Source organism: Parambassis ranga, chromosome 24 (assembly GCF_900634625.1).
Source record: "Parambassis ranga chromosome 24, fParRan2.1, whole genome shotgun sequence".
Taxonomy (NCBI): Eukaryota; Metazoa; Chordata; class Actinopteri; family Ambassidae; genus Parambassis; species Parambassis ranga.
The window spans coordinates 13,754,400-13,778,971 of NC_041043.1; the positions used below are offsets into that span (position 1 = coordinate 13,754,400).

At 43.6% G+C, this 24,572-nt stretch overlaps 3 protein-coding genes and 1 non-coding gene across 6 annotated transcripts; 1 reads left to right on the forward strand and 3 right to left on the reverse strand.

The window, feature by feature from the left end:
* Window positions 1-3,912: 3,912 nt before the first annotated feature.
* On the reverse strand, window positions 3,913-8,747 carry stxbp6l (syntaxin binding protein 6 (amisyn), like). 2 transcript variants are annotated; one of them, XM_028397674.1, is made up of 7 exons: window positions 8,552-8,747; window positions 8,041-8,208; window positions 7,525-7,655; window positions 7,125-7,446; window positions 6,318-6,416; window positions 4,695-4,852; window positions 3,913-4,597 (listed from the first exon to the last, which is right to left on the reverse strand). In XM_028397674.1, the coding sequence occupies exons 2-7, from the start codon at window positions 8,192-8,194 to the stop codon at window positions 4,574-4,576; spliced, it is 888 nt and encodes a 295-aa protein (XP_028253475.1). In that variant the 5' UTR covers window positions 8,195-8,208; window positions 8,552-8,747; the 3' UTR covers window positions 3,913-4,573. The 2 variants fall into 2 exon arrangements, with proteins under 2 accessions (XP_028253475.1, XP_028253476.1); XM_028397675.1 differs by lacking the exon at window positions 3,913-4,597 and having other exon boundaries at window positions 4,695-4,800.
* Window positions 8,748-9,822: 1,075 nt separating this feature from the next.
* On the reverse strand, window positions 9,823-21,050 carry ddhd1b (DDHD domain containing 1b). Of its 2 annotated transcripts, none has more exons than XM_028397639.1 (14): window positions 20,945-21,050; window positions 19,041-19,844; window positions 18,189-18,371; window positions 17,736-17,864; window positions 17,487-17,634; window positions 17,283-17,392; window positions 16,933-17,039; window positions 16,414-16,670; window positions 14,600-14,675; window positions 14,286-14,435; window positions 14,077-14,141; window positions 13,828-14,006; window positions 12,261-12,518; window positions 9,823-12,182 (listed from the first exon to the last, which is right to left on the reverse strand). In XM_028397639.1, the coding sequence occupies exons 1-14, from the start codon at window positions 21,039-21,041 to the stop codon at window positions 11,998-12,000; spliced, it is 2,748 nt and encodes a 915-aa protein (XP_028253440.1). In that variant the 5' UTR covers window positions 21,042-21,050; the 3' UTR covers window positions 9,823-11,997. The 2 variants fall into 2 exon arrangements, with proteins under 2 accessions (XP_028253440.1, XP_028253441.1); XM_028397640.1 differs by lacking the exon at window positions 20,945-21,050 and adding an exon at window positions 20,233-20,389.
* A 170-nt stretch (window positions 21,051-21,220) lies between these two features.
* Window positions 21,221-21,339, reverse strand: LOC114429279 (5S ribosomal RNA). Its single transcript, XR_003669653.1, has one exon. It is a non-coding gene; the product is annotated as a 5S ribosomal RNA (ribosomal RNA).
* Window positions 21,340-21,648: 309 nt separating this feature from the next.
* cgrrf1 (cell growth regulator with ring finger domain 1) lies at window positions 21,649-24,390 on the forward strand. The gene is made up of 6 exons (XM_028397672.1): window positions 21,649-21,829; window positions 22,264-22,400; window positions 22,611-22,788; window positions 23,041-23,188; window positions 23,277-23,384; window positions 23,484-24,390. The coding sequence occupies exons 1-6, from the start codon at window positions 21,726-21,728 to the stop codon at window positions 23,811-23,813; spliced, it is 1,005 nt and encodes a 334-aa protein (XP_028253473.1). The 5' UTR covers window positions 21,649-21,725; the 3' UTR covers window positions 23,814-24,390.
* Window positions 24,391-24,572: the final 182 nt, after the last annotated feature.

The following is a 24,572-nucleotide window of genomic DNA, read 5'->3' on the forward strand; positions in this document are numbered from 1 at the left end:
ACGATGACTAGGGAGGAGTTGGGATCGAACCACTAACCTTCCACAGCATCCTCCCAAAGACTTCCTGTAACATGTTTGTCATCTAAAAGAACCTGACCGCTGCAGACAGCAACTGCAACAGCTGTCCCTGCCCAGCACCAGGTGGACCGGCGTTGCTCTCCTCCCTGTTATGTTGGCTTCTGTGCACCCATACGTCGTATAAGCAGCCCTAAATACCTGCGACAAGGCTGTCATGTTGTTCGAGCTCCATCGTCATTTCATCAAATACAACGTGTTTGTAAAAGTCAGCTAAATTTAGTAGGTCTATAAATCTAAAATTGAATTTGTTCAGCCACATTATGTAACCATGCCAGTGAGAGTGGTTATTAAAACTGCAGTGATAGCCTGGGATTCAAGGACATTAGATAAAAATCACAAACAACAATAAGACAGAGACACATCAGATTATGTCCAGAGAATATTAACAGACACACACACCATCAGGCTCTGATAGCACAGCAGGGGTTCAGAGTAATGGCTGCTGGATTATACCACAGATATAAATAGACTGAGAGGAAGTCCAATACAGCAGCAAGTGTGACATATGATGCCGGGTGTAGAGAGCGAACAGGAGATCAGGAGAACACGGAGCTAAATCTCTAAGCGCCGAGGTCAAGTGTCCCTGCTGTCTGTCTGGATTCACCTTTGCGGAGGTAAATTAAAAAAAAACACTCCAGCATGTGGCTGTTTGAAGGGATTCAAACCCAGGTTACCGTGTCCTAGTTGACTTGCAGTATACCTGCCAAATAGCTCGCAGGTAATTTGCTGAGGAGCAGATGCATGGGTTGCTAGGTAATGAAGCAGAGAGCCTGATCTAGAGTCCATATGGCCTTGTCTGAGCTGTACATTTCTCAAAAGCTCCTCTCTCTGTACCTTGCCTTGTCCATGAACCACCACTCCTCAAATAACCCCCCTCTAACACACACACACACAGATACTTATACTCACCAATTTCATAAATCAGCTCTTGTTAGATTACGGATGTTCTCTGCAAAGCTGCTTAACACATTGTCATTCACCTCAGCCATCCCGGCACCAAACACCTGGTCCTGAACAGAAAGGAGTCGTTATTTACTGGACAAAAAGCTAAAAGTCAACCTCTGATCTCTTCTTTAAGAGCTCCTTCTTAAGGAGACTGCTGTTCTCTTTTACACTTTTCACCTTATTGGCTTGAATTCATAAACACTAGTGTAGTGCAGTGAGTAACAGGACTTTTTTCCCGATGTTCTGTTCTCATGTCCTCTCCTCATTTGTCTGCAGCCAGGCGGGCAGAGCTGTGAGGTGTGACCCGACAGCCCTTCGTCTGGGCTTTAAAGGCACCAAGGAGCATTTGTGTGCTCGACTCGAACCTAAACAGCAGCAGCAGCAGCAGCACACACAAGTTGATTGGTTTCTGTGATGGCGTTACTGAGATGGTGTTAACATCTGCAAGTACCTCTTTAGATGGGATTTTTGGCACTGAGCCGGGGTGGATGCAGCTGTCACGACTGGGGGGGGTGGAGGGGTGAAGGGGTGGGGGGTGTCAACTGGTATCGGGGTCAGTTTCTTTCAGGTTGTTTGGACCACCTGACAGTGGAGACCCAGATGTTCGTCTGCTGCTGTAATTCTCTGACAGCAGCCTGAACACAGCTTCCTCCTCAGCTTCCTTTAGAAAAAAAAAAGATGAAAGGACGTTTGTCTTTTAACTTCAGCTCTGACAGAATCCATTTTTTTTAATCTAGTAGGACTTTTTTTGTTGTTGTTTGAATCACATCTTCTCTGTGTAGCCTGCAGATGCTGATGGTTAACAGTATGAAACGGTGTGGAAAACACGCACTACTAAAAACTCATTGTGTCCTGTCACACTAGATAAACACAAAAAAAACACACTCCTTGCTGTCCCACTTTCATCAGCTCCCAATAGTTATGTACATGTGTCCTTAATCCTCCTCCACAGCCGCAGTCATGCTCTTCAGCCACACAAAAACAAAAACAAATTTTCAGTTTTCTTCTGTTTTCAGGCATCATTCTGCTGAAGCATTGATCACACAAGGATCCGTTTTTTTTTTTTAATCACATTGCATGTGATCCTAAAAGGAACATTCAGATTTCACCTCCCTGTTGAGACAACAATGCAAAATGCATGGGCTTCCAGATGTTTGCTGACAGATGTCAGTGTCATGCGAGCATTAATACATAGCTGAAATGCATATGAATGTTCTCCGCTCTCGTGTGAGCATGTATATGTGCATGTTGGAGTCTTGATGTGCCTCTAAGGCTGCTGTGATCCTCTCTCCTCAACGTGCTGATAACCTTCAGCTGCCTGGCAGGGGAAATTTATGGTGAAAACTCATGATCGTGGGAGGATGATAGATGGTTGTGGTGACCCCAGTGACCTTTCCTCTGGCAACAGATTCGGATGTTCACCTCACTGTAAAGCTGGAGCTATACAAGATATAGAATGAGAAGACAAAATAAGGGTTACAGCCAAAAATTGGGGTAAAACATTAACATTTTTGATGCTTCCTGGACTTTTGTATATCAGATTTCCAGTCTTGGAAAACATGAAAACCCCAAAACTCATTTAAAATGAGAAATATAGCTAAATGTTCTGGTACAATAGGAATTGATGAGCCCACACAGGTATTAGTCAACTGCTTTTTAAATAATTTCTTGCCACTAGAGGTTTAATTTAGTATGACAGCATTAACATAGAATTGAGTATACATATATGTGCAGATGTTGTAACAGAGCAGATGGATGATCCTGACACTGCTAATCTCTACATTCATCACTAGACTCCGGATTGTCCTCCTTAAGTTGGAGCCATTCATAATGAGTCACCACTCAGAGCAGAGTGATATTATTGGTCTGCAGCAGGATCGATTTGATGCTAAGTCACACAGCAGCAGCAGCTGTGCAGCCGCGGTGTCACGACCGCAGCTTTCCTGCTGATGCTCGTCAAGAAACCCAGCTCCTCCATCAACATGACACACTGCACACTCACCGCTGTCACCGTCAATGTTAAGACGTATTGACTGGTCACAAGGAGCAGTTTATTCAGAGTGACGTGGAGGCATGAAGACAACACTTAGAGTGGCAGCTAGCTATGCAAACCTTGTGGCTGTTAGAGGCTGTCAAAAATCCCCAAACAGAGGGGGGCAGGTGGATGAAATTTTCCTCCTCCTCTTGTCCTCCTGTCACACCAGTACATCTGTGTTCAAACCATCACTGCACTTTTATATCTTACCTATGATTACATTTGACATTTAAACTACTTGGTTAAGTTCTGGTAACGATCACAGATTGGTGTAGCTCTCGATGAAGGACTATGGGAATGTGTCGGCCAAATACTGACTGGATGAAACCAACACAGACCATCAGGTCCAGCTGTCACATAAGACATCACTTATACACACTTTTCTCTCAGATTTAAAGCAAGTAGCTGCTCCTGCAGTTTGGGTTAACCTTCTCATTCATCCATGGTCAAAATCTCTAAAAAGATGGCCATTAAACCTAAGCATCTATAGAGGAGAAAGGAGAGAGATGTTTTTAAAGTGAAGCCAAAAACACCAGACATTTCCCCATCATTTAACACAAGCCAAACTCTCATTGATAGTCTATAGTTATGTTCTACTATGGCTAATAAAGGATTTGGAAGCCACCCTGTTGTGATGTTCAATTAAAATGATCTCTGATTTAATGATACATAATCATCGACATCTATTAGATGAAATTGAAAGGAATGAATAATCATTGTCTGCAGGTTTGTCTGTACTTTCTTTAGTCTGACCACTGTTAACAAGGTTTTGTTTTGTTTTTATTGTTTGGGCACCATCTAGTGGTCACATGTGAGAAGCAAAAAAAAAACAAAACAAAACAAAAACCTTGAAGTTTTGTTAGAAGTTACTTCTTTAATGTATCAAAGTACATCATCACATAAAGCGACTGAAGGCAGCTTTTCAACTTTCTGACGTTCTCTCAACCTTGATCCACCTACACTTAGATCTCAAAGACCGCCATCACAAGACACATAGACACAGACCAGCAGACAACATACAAGGACATCAACATGTAGGACGACACAAAAGACACTGCACTGTGCACGCATCAGTAAGACAGACGTCATGATACCACACTGTAATATACTCAAATGAAACACATACGTTGCAGAGACGATCAATATATGTGAAGATATTTAACCAATTAAACTGAAATAACAGTTCAATGGCTGTCATAGAAAGGTCTGGAGTGGTCAGGGGTGTTTAAAACCATCATACAAAAAAAAACAACCCACAAATGTCAGTCCAGCTTTCTCATAAAGTAAACAGTAAACCTCTGTACACATTCACACAGCACAGTGCAGATGATCCTCAGTGAGACAGAGGTGTCTCCAACAGGAAAAGCGAGGGTTAAAAAAAAGTCACAAGGACAGAATATTTAGTTCTCACTGCTACACACGGTTGTCAAAGAAGCGTTTTAATCTTTTTTTCTCCACTCAGGAACAGTTAGTGTCCATGTTACAGGAAGACTTCATCCTCATCCTCCAGCAGATCTACTTTGAATACCTCAGGGTCAGCTGTAAAAAAAAAAAAAATACACAATTAAGGTGATAAGTCATTCATTTTGTGGCTGATAGCTGAAATACAAGTAGAAAATCTGGGTGTTCGTGTCACCTTATGAGCGGTGTCTGCAAACTGCTGGGCTTTGTGCATCAGCTCCACCGTCTTGTCCTCAGCACGAGTCAGTCTGTCTCCACGCTCCCCCAGAGACACGGTCATCCTATGGACCACATTACCCACAGTTCTTCTTTTGACAGCGTGCCCAGTCTGATCTGCTCATACATACCAACAACAGTGGACAGATCTGAAGTCTAAAACCAGTTCATATCAGACTGAAGCCACTGACCTGTAAATATGCATATAAACCCATAACCTATAAACTGCCATACCTCCTATCCACTGAAATATAACGCTCATGTTTGCCTTAGCAACTTTCATTCCAACACTCTTTGTATACAAAAGAATGAAATGTTTTAGAATGGGATGTTTAATTAATTTGAAGTACAACCTCACCTAACCACACAGAATATCAATAATACGATTAAGAGTATTATAATAATAAGAGTTCTGTTATCAGAAAATTCAGATCAGCCAATCATTTACTGATGTTTGTCACATGACCACTTGTAATTGAGAGTCAATAATAATGCTTTCCATGTTGTGTTGTCCTTTTTGTTGGACACTAGAATATGTCACAACTGTAGCCTAAATTTAGTGATATAGTTATTTTCAATAGATCCATACATGATGCATTCAAGGACCACAGTTCAACGACATCTGACTTTTCTTCCTGTTACAGTTTGCTGTAACAGTAACATTTTTCATTTTTCATTGCAATGGATGGATGGACAAATGGATGGATGGATGGATGGATAGATGGATAGATGGATGGACGAATGGATGGACGAATGGATGGATGGATGGATGGATGGATGGATGGACGGATGGACGAATGGATGGACAAATGGATGGATGGACGGACGGACGGATGATGGAGTTTTTGGTATTGAAGTGGAAACAATGGGTCATTACTCACACTATTAAACTATCTGTTAAACTAAGGACTATTCTTGTCTAAGAGCCCAGAAACATATCAAAATCGTCTTGGCAGGGCTTAACAGTGAAGTCTGCCTGGCATCATACTGTATCATCATCATCATCATCATCATCATCATCATCATCAACTGAATTAAATGTCACGGTTCGACTGAGGTTAAGTGTAAAACTGTAACATGGTGTCTTGCTGCAGCCTGGCACGTCTCCCGTACATTACGCCGCCGTCAGCGGGTTCAATGGTGTGCCGTGCTCCCTCTCCCTCCAGGCTTCCAAAAGACCGACCATTGTATGGACCTCCCCGAAAAAAAACCAAACAAAGTCCTCTCTCATCCGACATCCACATCACAGAGAGGCTCTTTTTGCAGCAGCAGAGAGGTGCAGCTCAGTGAGCACAATGGACAAAAAGACAGAGAGAAAATGACCCAGAGACACAAGCTATGACCTGAGCAGTATGAAGTGGATGATGAAGGAAACTGGGACACTGAGTTTTTAGTCCCAGAATAAACCGGAAGGAAGGAGTGATAGGTGTTTAGGTCAAGCTAAGTGCTCACAGACGTCCGGAGTTTTTAAAGCGTATTTTTGTGTCTTTAAGTCTATTTTTGTCTCTGTTACATGCTCACAGTGTAAAACTTTTGGAGACAAACATCCCCCACCTGAGAGTCAGTTTAATGGCTGCCTTACCTCGACCTGGTGAACGGCTCTGTTTTGCAGCCATCATGTTCTTCATGCGATTCAAGAAGGCTTTGCAGCGGTAGATGACCAAATTCATGGTGCAGGCATCTGAAATGAAAAGTTTTCATAGTATCAAACTTGACAGAAGAAGTCAATACTTCAAAGAGACTGAAGACAGAATTCTGACTTTTTTCCCGAGTTCAACAAATTTAAATTTTGTAAGTAAAAAAAATAAAAGTAAAAAGTTGGGTTCAAAATTCAAAATGTGATCTTGGAGTTAAAAGTTGGAATTCTGGGATTAAAGTCAAAACTGCACATTTAAAATGAAAATTCAGATGTTAAAGGGTAGGGTAGTAGGGTAGGGCACTTTTTGTTAAATTAGTGTAACTTCTCTTTACAATCCGATTGCAACCAATTAGTTCGGCAGTTTCGCTTTAAAACGAAAAATATGAATCATCTGTGGAAGCTATAAAACGCTAAAAACATCAGCCAATCCTCCGGGTGGACCCTGCACGGAGTATTGGCTGGTTGTCACTCTCTTCCTGCTCTGCACGCACCAGAGAGGTACGTGCATGATGGCCGAAGTCACAGACCGCAGCTCGTCTTCAGGTAATGCGCTTCCATGTGATTGGGAGGCGTGGCTTCGGGGTGAGCTCCGAGAGAAAGGGGCGTGTGTTTACTTTCCAAATCTGGCTGACTCTCACTGAGTTTTCAAAATCTCCTACCCTACCTTTAACATTAAGATTTTTGGTTTAACTTTAATATCAAAAATCTGAATTGTGTGGCTCTAATCTTGAGTAAACCATGTGACCGTACCTCCCGTCAGTTTGGACTGGCAGTTGATGAACTCCGTCTGTTTGGGTGGAACGTAGCTCTTCCGTCTGGCCTGCAGGGTTCTGGATGCAGGGGGGTGACCGCTGGGACCGGCTCTGACCTCATGCTCAGCACTCTGACTCACTTTTCCCCGTTGGCTTGCGATGCTCAGCTTCCCAGGTTTTCCCAGAAGGCCTGCTTTCCCTTCCCAGTAAGCCTGGCAGGCGTGGTAAAGGATCTGGACAAAGATGCATTTCTCTGCCGAGGAGCTGGCCACCCACTGGTCCGCAGTGTTGTCAAACACCAGGTCGAACTCTGGGCTGTCCTGGAAAACAAACTTAATTCATGTGACATTTTATTTGGACCACTGCTGGTGAGAAGAAAATGCCTGAATGCGGCTGACTTTGTTGGGGTTGATGCCGTTGACCTGTCTGAGCTGCTCCACCGTCCACTGAGACCTCCGGGTGAAGGAGGAGGAGCCGTCAAACTGCTTCACCTTTGTGATGAAGAGCTGGTGTGGTCTGGTGTTGGTCACTAGATAAAAAGGATAAAGCATCCTGTAATAATCATTCTGGTTTACTACACTCAAATTCCTGCACTTCAGACACATTCTGTGTTGTTCTGATCTTTCAGTTTCACATTTAGAAGACAAAAACACTTCATTAGAGTTCATATGTTTGACCTCCATTCTGTGGTTGCCATGGTTACCTGTCCCAGCCTCTTCCAAAATGTGGGGAACGCGTTCTGATTACATCAGCTGTTGGACTTTTGTTGATAAAAGTTTAGGGTTAGGGTTAAATAGGGAGCTCTGGAAGTAGGACACACTGAGGAAGAGGAGGTCAATCACACATAATACACTCATTCTAAGCTAAGTTTCCCTTTTAAACACACACACACACACACACACAGACTTTTTAACCTGAAACACAGATGAATGTGGTGTAATCTCCTTTGGCCCCAGGAGGCAGGAAGGACATCCGCTTCCTCTTCCTCCTCTGCACCTCCACCGCCACCAGCAGGCGCTCATTGCGAGGGATGAAGACCTCTTTGTTGATGGCAGACTGAATGTTCATTGTATTCCTGAGACCTGTAGGTGATGGATGGACACGACTGTGTCACTAAACAAATGTCCAGACGGTGCAGGGAGGGACGGAAAGACTAAAAGATAACATCTTTACTAAATAAATTGATTTAATAAAACAATTGTCATTAATACTGAGTTTAAAATAGAAAAGATAACTATAATTTTAACAATATTTGTTTACCCAAATAAACAAATTGAAAAGAATTTAAATTTACTGTCTTCCATAAAACACAATGTGATTGTGCTAAAAGACATTTTTGTGAGACACATTTTGTCTCATATATCTGTTTAAAATTCTTTAATCTACATCCTCACTCTGCACCTTTAGGTCAGAAATTTCACTTACCTGGTCTTGAACTTTTTTTTTCCTCCACCCTATACCTCCTGTGGAAACTCTTGGTCTTCCAATGAGAGCGCAGTGTTAGTTAAAATGTTAAATTAAGCAGCGTGTTAAAGCCATGAAATATTTCCCAGGGTTCTTGGCATGAATTTATATCCGAGGCACACCGAACGGCGTGCCTTGCTGTGAAGGCGCAACTCAAGCGCTGTCCATCCCATTTCAAGTGGCTGACAGACACGTGGTTCAGCCAGAGAACAGTCAGCAGCTGTCTCACAGACAGAGCTCTCTGTGGACACCCAGAGTGCCTCATTATTAAAGACAATATGAAAAAAAAACACACACACACATATTTCTGCAATAATATAACCAAAACATCAGCAGTTAGTGAGCTCACAACAGCTTGGAGGAATTTCAGCCTCAGAAGCCAAAAAATGTTGGGATTACCTCTCATGAACTGCTTGTTTCGGGGGCTTTCACAACATTTTCTTTGTTTAATTCACTGGTATAATTCAGAGTTCATTGTTCCACCAAAGCTGGCTGCTCATCCTGGTTCAGATGCAGCAGAACAGGTCCAAAACCATGATACTACCACCACCGTGTTTTCACAGACAGGATGGGTTCACATACTGGAACACACTGTCGTTCTTTCTCCCAACATCAGGCTTCTTATTTCAGCCAAATAATCCTACTCTGGTCTCATCTGTCCACCAAATATTTTCCCAGCAGCCCCCTGGTTTGTCCACATGAGCTTAATCAGAAATCAGAATCAGAAATGCTTTATTAATCCCAGGGGGAAATTGCTTAAAGTTGCTTATCAAACTATTTTTTTTTTGGGAGAGCAGTGACTTCCTCCTTGCAGCTCTGCCATGCACATCATGGATGTTCAGTGTTCTACTGATGGTGGATTCAGGTACATAACATAAATAAGCGTGTGTGATCTTGTGGCTTATTACATGTTCTAGGAGAGATCTTTGTTGATAGATCATTCCTGGGGAGGGTAACAATGGCATGAAGAAAAAAAAATCATCTGATTATTTCCATGTTTTGTGAAAATAACAGCGTCATTCTACTCTTTGAACTTTTCTCTCGGCTCCACAAGATCCACAAATTCATGCTGCATTTGATGCTTGTGGAAAAACTAGGACATCTGAGCTTTTTGTTTATGTGTAACTTCAAAGATGTTTTTCTTAAATAGACAAAAAAGAACCGAAGGCTGAATGAAAGTGTGTCAGGCTGCTGAGATCAGGCTAAATAAATAAATAAGAGACCAGCCAGGCGAAGGTCATCTTTGTTTTAATGAAAAATCAAATATCTATCAAGGTAAAGAACCACGTCGTCGAAGAAGGAACAGTACAGTGAGGGTAGAAAGGAGGTGAGCATAACCAGAACCTTTCATTGAACTGAGCAAGTGGCCTTAAAGGATTATCTGATTACAGCTGCAGACAGTTAACAGAATAAAGGACTGAAAAACATGGCACTTCACAAAATGTAAACAGTATACTGCCATTTCCAATCAAACGTGTTTGCCAAAAACATTATTCTCTGCTGCATGTGATATGGAAATCTATTTTTTTTTTTTTTGGTTTTTGCCCTGATTGATTACCCTCACAACACGGCCTGTGTTATCAGGAGGACACACTTCTTTGAATTCTTCTTCTTAGATATGGCACAAAAGACAAGGTGCTGCATCATCCCTGTGACGTTTACCACACAGACATGAGTCATGTAAACAAGGTCAGATATGAGGAAGTGCATGTACCTCTTTAAAACTTACTTTAAAACAGAGGTTTTTACACGAGATATAGTTCAAATATGGACTCCTTTGTCAAGCATGAAAATTAGGTTATCTTTATATGGGATCAGTGTGAGTGTGTCAAAGCATTCATGAAGGCAGAGCTGTTCGGAAGTCACATCACAGAACCCGACCGATATTGATTGTTGGTTTTTTTTGGGTGGGGGGGTTTCTGATGTTTTTAATAGAAGAATATGCATTGTTCTGCATTTTTGTTCTGTAAAACTGTCTTTCTGTGATAGGCTGATATCTCCTTTATCATAGGCATAAAACGTATATCTCTGCTGACAGGAGTTAGGAACTTTACATGCATCAGGGAGCAGAAATTCAAACTGGAAAAGGCGGTACTGCAAACGTATCACAACACAATAATGAACATAAATGTAAAAAAAAAAGAAAAAAAAAGATGAGAGAGCGTCATTTATGGCAGGATTGAATGTTTGTCTGTAAGCTGGTCCTAAAATAGGATTTTAATGACCATGGCACAAAACATCATGGCGTTGAATGAGTTGTCACTGGTAAGTCAGTGAGTATTTCATGTCTCACTGACACTGTCACGGTCACCTCTCTGCACTGATTATTGGCCGTCAGCCTCTGTATGTGTGGGGGCATCATAAGCAGGTGCCGTGGTTGTGAAACAAGAGAAGAACAACAGATAGTGAGAGCAGTAAATAGTTAGTTGGCAACTTACAAACATTTGGCCACCATGTCTGTCTCAAACAATGTCTGTGTAAACACGATGATCAAACACACAGGTTATCTCCCCCTATGTGATGATTTTACTATTATGGGGTTGATTTTTTTTTTTTGGCTGAAATCCTTTCTTTCTCAAGCTGATTGTTTTGGAGTCCAAAAAAACCACTTGGTGCTTTTTAAACTTAAGATATTATCGACTCTTTCTGATTATCTGTAAAGTATTCAAGTTTCCAGCTCAGTGTCTAAGTAGGAAAATAAAAGGACATATTTCTCTCAAGCAGGAGACAAGCAGTAGGACTTTCTCTATGGCTACAGTTACAGCAGCAGTACATGGCCAGATGAGTAACCATCAGCTGGACATCACAAGTACGGCGCTTTGCACAGGAAACAGGGGACAGGCTTTGAGCACACACACCTCAGTCAGGGCTGTGCACATGTCCACTCAGTCAGGAGCAAAGGTCACATAGAGGTGTGTAAACTAGAAGGAATTTAGGTGGTGTGTGTGTGTATGCATGTGTGTGTATGCATGTGTGTGTGTGTTTTGGGTCAGTTCAGTTTCACTTCACTTATAAGCACTGCTCAGCTGGAGGTTCAAATTTGAGGATCAAATGTGACCATCAAATTTAACTTTAGTGCATTTAGACTTAACATTTTTCAATCCTTTATATATATATATATATCCTATTTATAATAACCTGCAATATAAAAATAAAAATGTAAAGATAATTTTAAATAATTTCAAAAGTAAATTTTATATACTGTAACCAGTCAAAACTCATACACTATTTATATTTATTATTTTACGTGGCAAAGAATTATTTAAAAAAATTAGAGGATGCAGAATGAGGTCATGTTATTCTATTCCCCATCAGCTGATTGCAACTTCAATTGAAAAGATGTGAGTAGAAAGTGAATTGACCCCCCCTGTGTGTGTGTGTGTTGCCATGGTCACCGTGCACTCCTGTTATGAGGTGTCTGTGTTGTCTTCTGCAGGCTCGTGTGTCTCCTGTGGTCTGTACATAAAGGTGAGGAGAAACAGGGCCACGTCGTAAGAGCACCAATAGGCCGTGTGCGAGGTCACCGCTGACCAATAGCGGCTCTCCACCAAGCCTTCCCGCAGCTCGAAGTCGATTCGTCTCTCCAGCTCCACTGGAAGAGGGAAAAGACAGACTGTAGTGAAACATACAGGGGAGCGATGCGGTTTACATCTGGGTTTCTCCGGCTTACAGGAGGTGCTGTCCATGACGGCTGAGGTGGACTGGGACATGGTAGGCTCCGCCTCGCTCCTCTCCTCCTCTGTTAGGTGTTCCTTGTCCTCGCTCTCTACCACCGTCACTCCTTCCTCTCCCAATGTCACGTTTTCCACATCAGAGGCTCCACCCTCACAGTCTGAAGGCTCCTCCTCAACTCCTCCCACCTGGCCACTGGAACGGGAAAAGCGGGAAAACAGGATTCCTCCGATGCCCTTTCCGATACTGGCGGCACCTGAGGGGCGGCGAGAAGCACTCGTCACATAACATAACTGCGAATCACCTGAAGCGCATTGATCCATGCTGACGCACTGTGCCGTGCTGGAACTCCTCGGAAAAAAGTGGAGGCTGAGCAGCTGTGTTACCCTGACCTCTGCTGGTTCAAACACTTTTTACTTCACTACACTTAGCCGACAGATTTACTCACTAGTTACTTTAAGATACTTTCACCAAACATATAGACTTTGTTTCCTGAAGAGCTCATTCATAATAATCTTATCAGTCAACTCTGAATCTCTGAATGACATTAACCTGTATAAAATCAACCTTTATTGAAAAACGATAACAGTACTCCCCATCTACTGCATAGAGCAGACCTGGGCAAAGCACGGCCCGCGGGTCACACCCGGCCCGCTTGCGTCTTCTATGCGGCCCACGGACCGTGCACACAATATTAAACAAAGGCAGCAAAAGTCAGCTGTTGAGCACGGCACTACCGGTAACATCTTCCCAACCCTCCTTGTCTCTTTCACTCTGCAGTACTGTGTCACCCCCTCTACCCTTTGGAGAGACACGGTCGTGCTGTGTACGCTTTAAAAATGCTGCGCGACTATGCTGAAATGTACGGTAACACACACAGAAACTCTACGGCGCATTCAGATGTTACCGCGGTGCTGCTCTTAAAAAGCTCAGATCTTGCCCGACGTTCAGAACTCTGGGATTTGCTACTTTAACTGGTACTTTAACTCTAATGGTTTTCTTCTGTAAAAATATCTTCACATCATCTGTGCTGCTCTGCACTGTGTGTGTGTTTCAACATACAACCAGCACACACTCAGAGTAGACATGGACACACACAGAGAGGACAGAGGAGGGACCAGTAAATGATTCTTACAGTGATGAAAATGTAACAGGAGCATATTTATAAAAAGGTAGATACTGCACCAGTGGTCTCCAATTTATATTATTATTTATGAAAAAATGTGACCCTTTGCTTTTCTTGTGGAAGTCTATGTGGCCCTCACAAAAAAAAATAAATAATTGTCCGCCCCTGGCATAGAGTAAAATGTTCGTCATCACTTCCGAGGGGCCGAAAACGTTTTGTCAGGAACTAATTGCTTCCATTGATTTGTTTAGGCGATATGTGCTGCCCACTGCTGGTCTTTTTTTTTTACAATATCAGCTAATCGACTTTCTACTGTGACTGACAGTGCTGAGCATTAGTTGGCCTTCACCTCCTTTGCAGGCAGTTTTTCCCCCTTATTTCTTACTTTAAAGCAAAAACAACCATCAATGCAGCCACATCATTCTGTGTATGTGTTCACCCATGATGCTGGCCTTGCCCAGGCTGGTGATGGACTCTCCATAGTGCCGTCGGGCCGGCGGCGGGGAGGTGCAGGGGCTGGGGATGCTCTCCGAGTCTGAGAAAGATGTCGTCTCCTTTGAGGGGTTGAGCAGCGTGGGTCGGATCTGATCATACGGCGTTGGGCTGGAGGTGTTGTACCTGCACCATATGAAATTAACCTCCGATTACTGAAACACAAATTAGCATTGTACTGTATGCCTGGTCTTACCAGTGGATTTGCACAGGTGCGATGTTACTGTAATGCTTTAAGATTAAAGGCTCCAATCTGTATGCCTGAAACAAAAACAAAACGCAGGAGTCAGTGAGGATTTTTTTCACATTTGTTGTAACTGCAGGACGGTCGTTCAGAAGAGAGGCTGATCCTAAAGAGCAGGTCAACGTGTGACCTGAGGAGCAGCTGAGGTGACTGTAGCTCACCACGGGGTCGGTGGGATGGAAGAGGTTGAAGAGGCGTTTACAGATAGACGTCGGGAGGATGTGGTCCTGCACTACATTGTTTCCAGGCCGGATTCCTCGCAGTGCCAGAAAAACAGCCAGAGGGGAACCCATGCAGAAGAAATTTTCTACCTGCAACATAGAAAGTAGCTGCAATTAGGTCACGTGAAAAAAACAAGACTCTCCTCCTCTCAATCAGGTTTCTGAAACTAAATCTGACGCCTATTTATCGGCCATTAATGCTGAACACAACAATAACAACAACAACAACAACATGTGTGACGAATGAATTTTACCTTGAATTTCAAGGCTGGCACTGCAACACAAGCTGAGGTCTGCAAACCCTGGAACTGATCCTCCAGATCCCTCAACCTGGACAGGATGGTGGAGAAAATGAATTGGTGGAGAAACTTCATTAACAGGAATCAAGTAGAGGAATTAAAAACACATTACAGAGATAAGGACATCAGTCTAGTTCAGTTAAATGTATTTTATTTGATTCGTTCAGTTTTTTCATAGTAACAGTTGGAGATTGAGCTGCTGTCGTGATAATAAAATAAAACGTTTAATATTTTGTCAAAATATGCGTCACGGTCGAGTCCTGTGCGCAGGACAGTGTTCGATAGCCTACATGGAATGACATTCCTGACACTTATATGAACATGGAAAAGTTTGCATTCGGAGTCCCGTCGATCTTTGGATCCTCATACTTGTGCGAGCTGGTGTTTTCCATCATGAACTACATAAAAAAAGTAAACACCGCTCCAGCCTCACAGATCAGAGCTCTGAATCCTTCGTGCAAATCAAAGCGACGTCTTACAGCACTGAAATGGACATGATACGCTGTGCAGTGAGGTTCAAGAGCAGAACTCACATTAACCAGGCGAAAGAAATAATTACACAAGCTGTTATTCTGAAAATACAGATTTTTATATCGGACCCTGAACTAACGTGTTTCATTTTCAGGTTGACCTCTGTAGCCCACGGCATGGAGGAAATGAATGACGGCACACTGAAATCAACATAACATACAAACTGGCATTTTCTTGTTTAGACAAATATTATGTATATCTATCTATCAATATAAGCCCTATATATAGATTAATATTTCCTCCGATTTAGTGGTCGTGTAGATTAGTAGTTAGGGGTTTGTGGCCCCAAGTGTGCTCTGTTCAGTGGGAAACAGGCCCAAATGGCTCTTTTAATGCTGAAGGTTGCCGACCCCTGGTCTAGTTATACAGCTACTGCTGTATAGATACATAAAATTGCTTGAGGACAACTAGGGATGTCCCGATCCGATCACGTGATCGGAAATCGGGCCCGATTACGTGATTTCAGACTCGATCGGAATCGGATGTTGCCTCCCGATCAGGACTCGAATATATATATTAGGGCTGTCAAAGTTAACGCCTTCTGTGCAGGGTGGTTCTGTGTCTTGTAGTGTAGGGGTATGACAGTCGCTTTTGGCGCGACAGGTCCTGGGTTCGAGACCTCGATGTGCTGCGTGTGTGAAATCTTCCAGTGCGGCGACACACACACACACACACACGTACACACGTTTTGCCGTAATGAAAGTATCGGATCGGGACTCGGTATCGGCGGATACTCAAAAGCAAATGACTCAGACTCGGACTCGAGGGCAAAAAAACCTGATCGGGACATCCCTAAGGACAACATCAGTTTAAATAAATTTACATCAACTGTTCCTGTTTATCACAACGTGCAGCCAAGCACCGTCGACAGCTGCAGTTCTTTTACAAGTAAACTCCTCAGCCATTAAAGAAGGTCAGAGAATCCAGCCTTCATCGGTGTGTGAATACTGGCATATGTTTGGCCAAGAAGGATCTTGAAAGAGCCTTTTTTTTGTTTTTAAATTAGACAGCATTGTCACACCACTGTGATGCAACTGCTCTGTGCTTGCAGCTGAGCGCACTGCAGACAGCAATAAAATGGTTGTCTGCAAAGCAGGACTCAGCCTGCCTCACAGCTTGGGGATGTCAATAGCTCACACAACCTTTCCCACGGCTTAGAAAAAAGCATTAACGCAGAGTAAAATGCACAAACGTTGGTAGTAATACTGAACCCTTCTGCACTATTTTTAGTACAGTACCTGAGGCGCGTCAGTCTCAGCTGCTCCTGAAGGTTTCGCTCCTCATCTGCAGGCCACCGGGCCTTTGTCTCCTCCGGGTCAGGCGCTTCTTGATGATGAAATCGCACTGGGTCCCAGCCTGTCATGATGTCATAGGTGATGACGCAGCCCAACGAGTGCGACACTATGGACACCTTCCCGTTTTTCTCAAAGTCTGGATTCCGCGTACAGAAGAGCGAGTATAGACGGTTCAGCTCCCGAGTCAAACCCCGGGTAATCTATACAAACACACACACACACACACATGAATATTTGATTCCTCTGAGTCTTAATTAATCATCTGTTACTTCACAGTGAAACAGCCCATACTGTAATTCAGTGCTAGTCAGGCATGTTGGATTAAAACAGCTTATCCAGGATTTAGTTATGAGGGGAGTTGATTCAGACTCCAAAACTCCCAGCAGTTTGACAATGTGCTGCACCAAAGCTGTGAGGGTACAAGAAGGCTGGACCTCGGGCTGGCATGTAACCCAGGCTCACCTCGTCTCTGTACAGAGGACTTGTATAGTACATGATGTCCATGGCGCTGCTGTTTAGCATGTCTCTGAGTCCTCGCACTTTGTCTGGCGTGATGGAGTCCACTGTGTCTGCAGGTAGCACAAACTTTAATTAAAAACAACAAAAACACACATTCTTTATGTGCCTTTGCTTGTTCAGAATCACTAGACATCAGTCACCTCGGATCATCCTCATCATCACTGATGACTGGCTGTCAAATTTTGGGAAAAGTTTCGGACCAATACCTCTGGTCTTCTGCTGTACATATCTAATAATGGCCAATAATGGGGAAACCCCTTTTTTCAGCTTCTATTCTGAAAGAGCAAACTGACCTCCATCCAGGAAGAGTTTCGACCTCCACTCCACAGGAAGGAACTCTACATGCTCTGTGGTGCGATCAGAGAAATGCCTCTCCTCCATCTTTCTGGCAGCATCTCTCATCCTGCTCACCGGGCCAAAAAACAAACAAACAAACAATCACTTGAAGAATCATTTTTAATGGATTCACTTCTAAAAAAAACCAACACATATCTTACATGCTGGTGTTCCTGATGATGCGACCCTGGTCCATCTTCTGGCCAATACCATGCACCACAAAGACGATGTGTGTAGTTTCAGGCGGCGTGTCCTCGGGAGCCGCCTCCTCCACGTAGCCCCGATGGAGACGCGTCCCACTGCTGGAGGCTGACGTGAAGGAGAGAGTGTGACTTTTTTTCCACCAATTCTAAAAAAAAAGCTCATTCAAATGACAACTTTAAAGCTCGCCGGAGCAGTACTACATGTACCTTTTGAGAAACCCAGCTTCTGGGTGACGGTACGTGCGATCTTGGAGGTGGTGGCGTCGCTGTACAGGTACACCTCGTCCACACTGTGCCAGTCCACGTGACTCCTGCTCAGCTTCAGACTGTGAATGGCTAAGAGACAGACAGTTACACTGTGATTAAGAGCGACTGACACACTTCCTCGAGCGCAATTAATTCATCCTCCCTCATGAGAGTGTGCGGAATGTGTGTGAAACTCTGCTTTTAGAAGTTACACACTCAGCGCCTCCACCTCTCTCAGGTGAGCTTCCTATTGGTTCAGCAGGAGTCAGCTAAAATAACATCACCTGACTTGTTTTGTGGCCTTGCTCTGAATAGCTGCACCTGCAGCTTCTATAGACATTCCACACACACTACTGTCTGCTACACACACACACACACACAGCTTTTCTAGATCTAAATTCTTGCATTCCATACAGTCTTTGCTGTCCACGGTGGTGGTGGTGGTCACAGCCTCCATCTCGTAGGTGTCTCTCATCTGTTGCCCACGGAAACGCGCAAGGTGCTCCAGCTCGATGAGGTCACTCTCATCTTCGTCCAGGGGAAGCCACGTTCCGTCGATGAACCACTGACCTCTCATCACAGGGATTCGGTCTTGCTCTGAGGGAAGGGGAGGCGCAAAAAGAAATGATATTAAAGAAGTGGAAGACATGAGCTGTGTTCCACTCAGATTTCTAATAGGGGAAAAAAATAATGGTATTGAAACCACCTGACGTGGCAGTTTGGATAAAACACAATCACACACACAAGCTGCCCATCACATTTACTATTGGCCAACAGGCATTAACCCCTGGTTCAGCGCCACACTCACTTTAACAGGCAACTGTGTGTTTTCAGTGTGTTTGTGTGCCACAACATTTCCAGTGAATATGAAACAATCTGTGAGTTGTTCGGGTCAGCTTTGTGAAGGAAAGATATTTTACTAAACTCACTCAAATATCATCATCAGTGATAGATAATAATCACTTCCCCACCATTAATATTGACTTCACCTAATGGCAAAACCATCAATGTATCAATTATTTATATTGTTGAACAAGTAAAAATGCAAAATACCCTCAGGTTACAGCTTCACATCACTGTAAACTGTGTATTTTTGCGCATTTTAATCACTGTTTTACGCACAAAATGCACATTTTTTTTTACTACACTTCTCTCTGTGACAGTTTCAGCACTGAGTGTGAGACTGAACTGCAGCAGCTTAGTGCTCATGGTCACTCATTAAAAACAGCTTTTATCATAACGGATAGAAATCAGTGGCATGCTCACGGTTCCAGTACACGGGGTAGCATTCCTTCTCTCTGATGTCCACTTCATACAGCCCCCCTCTGACGCACACTGCCTCCACGTTGATGCTGATGTCCTCCGGATCTTTCACCTCCTCTGACACCGAGCACCGCTGACCTCCGCCCGGCTGCTGCTGCACCACCGCTGCTGTTGGCTCCGGCCGGTCCACGGCACAGCTTTCCGGATGACTCTCCCCGGACCGGGTTCCCTCCTTCCCGTCGGCCTCGGCTGAATCAACGGGGCGTCTGACCTTGTCAGGGTCCTGTTCACAAAACCTCCGATACACAATCTCGATTTTCAAAGAATCGTGTCCGACGAAAGGTTTCCACGTCCGCTTGTCTTCTTTGTAAAACCACCGGACCTCCTCTGGTCCGAGCTCCGTCACTATCTCACCACGATGCCTGGAGCTATTGGACCGTATGCGTTTCTTGGTTGTGACATTTCCATCGCTTTCCGTGTAGTTCGGATCGATGTCCAGATACGAGGAGGCAGGATACTCCTCCCCAGTCAGGCCCAGCATCATGCCATCCTGGGATAACCGGTGTGAGTCCGCCCTTAGCAGCGGCAGGTGTCGGTCCATGCCCGGCGGCTGCACTGGGTCCCTGTCCACGGCACCAACACTGTCTCCCATCGGATTGTCGTCGTAGCCGGACACAAACACATCATTTGCCATATCCCATTCACTACTGCTGACAGAGTTATTCTCCGAGCTCTGCTGGCGGATGGTCGGTTTCTCCTTCACTTCATTGCTCATCGTGTAGCCGCGACTTAATACATCAAAACAGTCTAGTAAAAAAAAAAAAAAGAATCACACTGATGTCCCTGCCATCAGACAATCACACCATATTAACGGGTCTTTCCCTCCAGCTGGAAACATCTGTATGCCGGGTATGTTTTGACCTAACAACGGTATATTTAACATTATAGCTACATCATGTAAAAACTACATAAATGACACATGTACCCCCTGAGAGTACACATCGCCGTTTTTTCGCCTTGGCTGCCCGGAATAATTAATGAACAAGCTAGGAGGATGGAAGCTGCTCCATGTTGTCAAGTTACACCCGGAAATACCGCACTTCCTGTTGAAACTTTCAAAATAAAGTTCAAGATGAAGAAGACGCGGATAGAACCACTAATTTCATACAAAACTCAACACACAAATATCGATTACCTTCAGGTATACATTTAAAACTGCTTGAACCGTTGCGTGGTGTTATATGTATTCCCAGCATAGATTCGCGACCATAGACCGTCCATGAAAGATGGACGCCATTGTGGCGCCACACATTAGTTTGTAAACTCCCGTTTTGAAGGCTCGATGTATTTACTTCCTGGTCGCCATCTTGACACATTTGGAGCCTGGAGTGACCATATTTGGATCGAGGGGGGCGGATCTGACCGGGAAGACGTGGACCGTACACCCGCCCCATCTACACCGGCGAGTCTTCATCAAGCTAACACCCCCCGCCCCACCTGGTTCTGTTCTACCAGACGCAGTTTGCGACGCGTTGCGCCGAAGGTGTGGTTCTATTTTGGCGCTTTGTCGAGCCCGTGTGACTCGTCAATTTACACCAAACAGACCGGAAGCAAGACACCAGAACAGCAGAGTGTATCCGGTCAACTTTCAAAATAAAACACCATGATGGCACCAAATTGACCGTACTGTGATTAACTTACGTGTGTGTTTTGCCAAATAAACGTTTTAAATAGCGACTTGCTCTGTTGTCTAACAACAGAAGCAAATTACAAAAAACAGCTTTATTATTGGGTGCAAAAATGAGAAACAAATGATCAATCTACTAATCTAATAATTTACTGTATTTGGCCTATTTCTATGGTTTTAGCTACAGCATAAAATAATGCATAATGTTTTAAAATCTTACATTTGGACACTGCATCATAGGCCATGGTGCTAAGAACAGTAAACAGGACTGATGAAGCCTTCAAGTCATTCAGGTCAAAGCAGTGATCATAGTCCATGGGCCAGACGAGATGTCGGTACCACTCAAGGTGGCAAAGGTTCTGCAAAGTGACAAAGTTTCACCTCATTAACAATAAAATAACACAAAAAGAATCAGATACATGAATAAGATAATAAACTGTCTACATTAACAAGTGAAACAGCGACCTCTGCTGTCTGTAAGTAAAACCGAATAAAAAGCTTACAGCACCTGGTATTCCCAGGCGGTCTCCCATCCAAGTACTGACCAGGCCCGAGTCTGCTTAGCTTCCGAGATCAGACGAGATCGGGCGTTCTCAGGCTGGTGTGGCCGTAAGCGAGAAAAAGTTTCACTATTATCTTTTTTTTTATACATGTTGATCATCTACAGAATGCATATCTTGATCATATTTATGTCCAGTTATGACTTTTATTGTTGTGTTTTACACAACAATAAACATCTTATTTTTGTTACCAACAACGAACCAGAAGTGCTAACCTGTCATGTAAGTTTAGTAATATAATAACAATGAGCATAATGTTTTACAATGAATTTAAAATGAGTTTGAAGCTAAAATTAACACGTAATGCGTATCACAAATTGTAGCATTTTTATCTCCTTTGGGCCACCGTAGTTGTGTCTGAGGAGTTCCTGTCATGGCCGCCACGGGAACTGTTTACTTTAGCATTTCATAATAAACTGGCTTATTCTTAAATATTATGAAATGGCAGCTGTTTTTCTGGTCACTCTGTATGAATACTCACCTGTTTTCTACATTAGTGTGGTTTCTCTTTGTTTCATTGTAACCGCCGCCATGGTGCTTGGCTGGTAAGTGATACTTAGCCGAGTTAGCTTAGCCATCGTCATAACAACAGCAGTTTGATACATAATTTTCACAAATCAGCTCCACACGAGACTCCATTGGGTTTAATCGGTTTGAGCTAGCTTTGTTTATAGTTTTAACTTGATGAAGTGGCGCTTTTAACATAATTACCACGGCGAAAAGTCAATGTTTCTTCTCGATAGCTACATGATAAAGTACCATAGCATCACTGTATTGAAGTACCACAGACAGATCTGTTATCACATAAGGATTTAAATTATTAGTTAGCCACATTCCACACTGTCACTGTAGTAGTTGTAACTACCTGGCTGTAGACCTAAGGTGCTTTTTGTTTCTCTGTTAGGGATGTAATAGAGAAGCTGTAAGACCAAACCTAAACACTTCCGCATTTTTGCTCACTCTGCTTCCTGTCCTGTAGGGTTGGTTTTGATGTTCCAGTGATCCTTCGCAGCTCTGATGAATCAGAGTCCACTGCACCAACCCCTGAGAAACAAATGGTGCAGGTGACCAATCCCTTCGCCCTGGAGTTGGGATCTGGGCCAGAATGTGTCGCTGGTGAGGAGAATCATCTTCAGAAGCATATTGCACTCAGTGGGAATAGTGGAAGTAGTAGCCTATGTTGGCTTAAAATGTCTGATGATGCTGAGATCATATCAGTGATGCACAGCTGTAAACATGCAGGATATTAAATACTTAAATAACTGCTTCCAGTTGTAGCTCTTTGTGTTGTGTCCCAGGCTAACATAAGCAAACATACCTTTGCAGATGGTGTATCATTGAAGCCTTGCTGTCTGGAATCCTGCGTCCTGAGCTGTTTTTGGGGCTGTGAGGTCAGTGCCCTGCAGGGAGCACTACAGGTCCACCAGTACGGCCCAAGACTCAGCACGCCGCAGCTTTTTCAGGAGGCCATACACCATCGCTACCGCTGGCATCAGAGCTTCCAGTATCCTTTACATTACTAAAAATGGCTAAAACAAAAAACACTTACTCTGCCTCTGAGCCTAGCCTAGTTTTGTTGTATTTACAGTACTGGGTGGGTGCTTTAAACACTAAAGGATTCTTTTAAGATCAGAATTTTCTCTCTCTTAGTGAATCTCAGACTGTTTCCCCAAAGTGTTTTGGAGTAGATACTATAATAATCACTGATGCAACAACAGGTCCCCTGGGGTTAGCCTCTTTGACCCCATTCTCCCAGTATTGGCAGTGATGACAGAGAGGAACGCCACTCACAGATTCCCAAGGAGTTGGGGATCACAGATTTTGGGCCGTTGCCCAGACAACGCTACCCTCTTGTGGCTGTGTTGACGTTGGCGGAAGCAGAAGCCAGGGACATATACAACATTGTGAGTTCATTCACTGATAATTGGGGAAGTGTGCTAGTTTCTTGTATGATGGTCTTAGGAGACTTAGTGCTGCCTTTTCTTTTTTCAGGTGGCCAGTGTGACAGTCATTCATGTTCCTGATGACAAACACAATCTTTCTGCCCGGGTTCTATTTCAATACCTACTCACCTCACAAGGAAACATGTATGAGTTAAAGGTAGGTCACATTTCCTCCCGAACTGAAACAGTCATGTGCTCTACATCTTATACATAATGTGGAATAATGTGATATGTACCTGCCTCCTGTCATTTGCAGCCTCTCTTCATGTCAGCTGACAGTGGAGGGGTGTCTGGGCCTCCTGACTCAGAGCCGAGTCCTCAGCCCAGTGAACCCAAGACAGATGCCAGCAGCATAGAGCAGGATTCAGTGCTGAAGGAGGGTGAGGACTGGACAGAGGGGATGGGCAGAGACTGTGTGGTGTGTCAGAATGCAGCAGTGAACAGAGTGCTGCTGCCCTGCCGACACGCCTGTGTGTGCGACAGCTGCGTGTCACACTTCCAGCACTGCCCCATCTGCAGAGCCTTTGTCCTGGAGTCCTTCGCCCTGGCGCAGGGATGTCACACTGAGCCAGTGAATGCGATGTGAGTTCAGCTGGACTGTAGAGACATGCTAAAATCATCTTTCACTGCATGGCACACTTTTGATGAAAGAAAATTCAATTTTTAGGCAGCAAATGGCACTATGAAGGAGTTAGACGAGGCCGAGTTCAGAGTGTCAGACTTGCAGAGCAGCTGCCTCTTTACAGACACCACTAAATACGTTTGGCCATTGAACAAAATGTAACCCTATTCCTACAATCCAGCCAAACCGTTTGAGTGGAAGCTTTTGGAACCTAGGTGATTGTACTGTACATCGAATCAGGAAATCCAAACTCTGAATTTATCCAGTCTATATGGTAAGCAATAGCAGGCGTTAAGATTTTACAGAAATGTAAAGTCAGTCACATGACACAGCAGGTCATGTCATAGTTGGTTTTATGTTCGTAAGGAATGTACTTAAGAGATTTTGGTATTTGATATACTTATTTATTATTGTTTCATTCTGTGCATGTGTTTTAGATTATTGTGAGTTGACCTATTTTAAACTGACTTAACTCAGTATTTATTAACGGGACTGTAAATTGCGGCAAGTAAGCATTAAAACAGATGAGTATTTATCAGTATGTGTTTGTTAATTCTATATACCTGGAAAATTGAAGATTAGCTCTATCTAGTCACAGCCGCTCCTGACTTCTCTCTTGATACTTGATGATTGATTAAGCAGCAGTGGCTCTGTGGTAGAGCAGGGTTGTCCAATAACAGAAGGTTGGTGGTTCAATCCCAACTCCTCCCTAGTCATTGTTGC

Coding starts and splice junctions, on each gene's coding strand:
- stxbp6l (XM_028397674.1), bottom strand. CDS start 8,194: ATGAACATTCAGTCTGCCATCAACAAAGAGGTCTTCATCCCTCGCAAT. Junction 6,417..7,124: donor CCAGTCCAAACTGACGGGAG/GTACGGTCACAT, acceptor TTTTCATTTCAG/ATGCCTGCACCATGAATTTG. Junction 4,853..6,317: donor GAGCCGTTCACCAGGTCGAG/GTAAGGCAGCCA, acceptor ATGTATGAGCAG/ATCAGACTGGGCACGCTGTC.
- ddhd1b (XM_028397639.1), bottom strand. CDS start 21,041: ATGGACTATGATCACTGCTTTGACCTGAATGACTTGAAGGCTTCATCA. Junction 14,676..16,413: donor CTGAGACTGACGCGCCTCAG/GTACTGTACTAA, acceptor CATCCTGTCCAG/GTTGAGGGATCTGGAGGATC. Junction 14,436..14,599: donor TGCCAGCCTTGAAATTCAAG/GTAAAATTCATT, acceptor TCTATGTTGCAG/GTAGAAAATTTCTTCTGCAT.
- cgrrf1 (XM_028397672.1), top strand. CDS start 21,726: ATGGCAGCTGTTTTTCTGGTCACTCTGTATGAATACTCACCTGTTTTC. Junction 21,830..22,263: donor GCCGCCATGGTGCTTGGCTG/GTAAGTGATACT, acceptor CCTGTCCTGTAG/GGTTGGTTTTGATGTTCCAG. Junction 22,789..23,040: donor CGCTGGCATCAGAGCTTCCA/GTATCCTTTACA, acceptor CCATTCTCCCAG/TATTGGCAGTGATGACAGAG.